Source organism: Mastomys coucha, unplaced genomic scaffold (genome assembly GCF_008632895.1).
Source record: "Mastomys coucha isolate ucsf_1 unplaced genomic scaffold, UCSF_Mcou_1 pScaffold7, whole genome shotgun sequence".
Taxonomy (NCBI): domain Eukaryota; kingdom Metazoa; phylum Chordata; class Mammalia; order Rodentia; family Muridae; genus Mastomys; species Mastomys coucha.
Genome location: NW_022196913.1, coordinates 72,883,559 through 72,886,993, shown reverse-complemented (window position 1 = coordinate 72,886,993; position 3,435 = coordinate 72,883,559). Strand labels below are relative to the sequence as shown.

Below are 3,435 nucleotides of genomic sequence, written 5' to 3'. Positions count from 1 at the left end.
GATACTGGGTGCCTTCACGATGTCACTGTAGGAGCAATGGCTCTGTCTTATGAATCCCTGGGGACACGCTTGCTCTCAGTGGTAGGAGATGGGTCAGCAACACTACCAAGGCCAAGTACAGGTGGAAACTAACTTTCTAACAGCAAAATAAGGCTAAGGAGGTGCAGCTTGTGAGAGTGGGCTGGTGCGCAGCCGCTGCGCGGAGCCAATCACGGGGCGCGTGGGTCCTGCCGTGGTGACGTCACGGTTGTCATGGAGAGGCCAGCTCCGTAGAGACCCCGGCTGGTAGCGGCTTTGAAACCTTGTCCTCTGTCACCATGAGCGGCCGTAGTAGGGGTCGAAGGTCTTCCCGCGCCAAAGGCCGGGGCAAAGGCCGGGCCAGAGCCCGGGTCCGGGCCCCTGCGGAAGACGCCTGGCACGACGGAAAGCCGCCACAGAGCCCGCAGCCGGAGGAGGACTCGGCGGCCGCGCAGGTGCAGGCCGGCGCTGCTTCGGGAGGCGCGGAACCAGCCGAGCCCCGGGAAGAGGCGGCCTGCCGCCTGCCGCTGGACTGCGGCCTAGCGTTGCGGGCACGGGCTGTGGGCGAGCGCGGGCTGGCGGCCCCTGATCCGGACCTGGAGAGGGCCACATCCCTCGCCGAGCGCCTGACCAGCGACACCAGCTTCGTGGGAACCGTAGGAGCCTTGGCGAAACTGCGACGCGGCTCCCGCATTGGAAATCGGCGAGTCCCCGCGAGGAAGGCCCCAGATGCTCGGAGCGCCGCGGGAAGGGGACCTCAGGCCACAGTCAGTGGGAAGCCAAAGATGGGCTCTGCGGGACCGTGTGCCGCTGCTCCAGTGGGGGAGGAAAAAAAGGTGACAGAGAAGCATGCTGGGTCAGGGTTCCCCGTGACAGTGGGCAGCATGGATACCCTGGAGACGGTCCAGCTAAAGCTAGAGACCATGAATGCACAGGCTGACAGGGCGTATCTCAGGCTTTCCCGCAAGTTTGGCCAGTTGCGACTTCACCACTTAGAGCGCAGGAACCTCCTCATCCAGAGCATCCCTGGCTTCTGGGGGCAAGCTTTTCAGAACCATCCCCAGCTGTCATCTTATCTGAATACCAAAGATAAGGAGGTATTGACCTATTTGAACAGACTGGAGGTGGAAGAGCTTGGCCTTGCCAGATTGGGCTACAAAATCAAGTTCTACTTTGGCCGAAATCCCTATTTCCAAAATAAGGTGCTCATCAAGGAATATGGGTGTGGTCCATCCGGTCAAGTAGTGTCTCGCTCAGCTCCGATCCAGTGGCTCCCAGGTCATGATCTACAGTCCCTAAGCAAGGGAAACCCAGAAAACAACAGTAGCTTCTTTGGGTGGTTTTCGAACCACAGCTCTATTGAGTCTGACAAGATTGTTGAGATAATCAACGAGGACCTGTGGCCCAATCCTCTACAGTACTACCTGATCAGTGAAGAAGCCCGTGGAGAGAAAGGAAAGGAAGAAAGGCCAGGTCCAGCAAAGCAGCCAGCTGAGAGCCCTGAGCCTGCAGTGAGGCAGCCCAAATGATCCTGCTGGACACATTAGGCTGACCACGTGGGTTTGGTTGTCTGCCTTCTGTTCATACCATCTTATGTATACAGTAGCCAACTTTAGACTTATCTTCAAGAATGTGACATTTGTGATAATAGTCTTTGCTTCCCCATGGCCTCACCTTGTCACAACAGTGTTATGTGTGCGAGGTTCTCACTATTTGTGTATCAATCACTTCTGATACGTGCAGCTTTTCTCTACACTATCCAGTCCCTGTTCTTGGCTCTGGCCCTTCCCACTTCTCTTTCACCTGGACATTCTGAGTCGGATATTCAAGCTATGCTACTTCATGGCCAGTCCACTGGGCTTTGTGTCTATTTTAGCCATGCATGTTATCAATGGCAAGATTTTCCTTTGCCATCACAAAATGAAGCCAGTGCTTTTATTCAGTGGGTATGGAGACATCAGCCAAGGTTCTTCCTATTTGGTTTCTGACTTCAGCCTAGGGTCCAGCAAACCACTGGATGTGGATGAGGCCAAGGGCAAACAGGAGCATGTTTTGTTCACACCATACATCTCTTCTTGCTTCATAGACAGTCCACTAGTGAACCCTCATCACAGTCTGGCTATGCCTGGTTCCATTCACTCCATTGACTTTTGGCTAGGTCAATGTTATTGGCTCCAACTTGTTTATCAAAGACCTCAAGAACTGCCTATGGACCCAGGCACCTTCTGAATGCATGAGCTACAAACCTACCATCCCCAGACTTTAGAAAACCTGCTGGTTGTCAGACTGGTGGGCAGCTTGGCATTTGTAAACCTAAGCTTGTTGCTATCATGTTGTGATCCCTGAGAAGGGTAGGGCTTTGGACCATACCTTTATCAACTGGTTATCTGTGCCATTTCTCTTATTCCTTATTCCTTGCTAAGAAGGGATTCTTAGGAAGAGAGATTTTTCATTTCTATGCCTGTGTTTACTTCACACCTCCATGCAACTTAGTCTCCTTCCCTATCAACCTGCCTCCGGACTTCCTACTCTCCTTATGAACCCCCTCCCAGCCTTTTAAAACAGCATCACAGTGCAGACAAAAAAAAAAATCATCAACCAGACTCTTCTGCATACAGCTAGGGAGGCAGAAAGAAAGGGGCTTCCTTTGCACACTCATGTAGTAGGCTGAGATAGGATGAAGAAAAAACAGAAGGCCTCGAGAAAGTCTATGGTCAGACATAGGTCCTCAATCCTGGGCTTGCTCTGCAGTTCTAAAGTTGTATGCATCTGCTAGAATTAGAAACCCTAAGGCAGCAGTGTAGTGGTCTCTTGTGTCTTCTGTCTGTTCCATTTTCAGACCCAGGGTCTTCTTCCTTTTGTCTCATTTGATAGCCTATGCCACTGGGGTCCCCAGCCCCTAGCTTTCCCGCTCGGTAGTGCTTTGCTGTCTTTGTTTCCTAGCCCAAATGTGCTCACTATGGAAGATTCCCAAGATGTTTCTGGGGGACAGAACAGGCAGAATCTGTTCTAGATATTTCTGGTGAGTGTGCAGGCTGAGCTGGACCATCTTTACCAAGGTTTGTCTGTGTCCTGACTTATCTTCTGTGGAAAGTAGAACTCTGTAAGCCATCCCCCATTCTGCATGGAAGACTTGATTCTAACCTTTGTGAGGGGGTCCTTGACTTAGTGGTAAGGAGATAATAGGCAAGGGAATCAGGGCAAGATAGGGATGAACCTGGAATTGAGTGGGTCAGTAAACACTTGATAGGACTGCATTGTGAAGCTGCAGAGAGAGTGGTCCTATCTCTCAGTGATGGTGACAAAAGAGACCTTACTCAGGGTTGGGAAGGGAGAGTTAAAGGGATTGTTGGTAAACAAGATGCCTGGGCAAGGGTGGATTCAGAGTTCTGGGCAGTCTTCATCATCATTAGTGAA

The 3,435-nt window shown here is 51.9% G+C and overlaps 1 protein-coding gene across 1 annotated transcript in view; it reads left to right on the top strand.

The window, feature by feature from the left end:
• Positions 1 to 237: 237 nt before the first annotated feature.
• The window catches only part of Tspyl5 (TSPY like 5), a 3,968-nt gene continuing 770 nt past the window's right edge, over positions 238 to 3,435 (top strand). The window contains exon 1 of the mRNA XM_031359182.1: positions 238 to 3,435. This exon is cut by the window's right edge and continues 770 nt beyond it. Coding sequence (XP_031215042.1) covers positions 318 to 1,547 — 1,230 coding nt within the window. The 5' untranslated portion in view covers positions 238 to 317 and the 3' untranslated portion in view covers positions 1,548 to 3,435.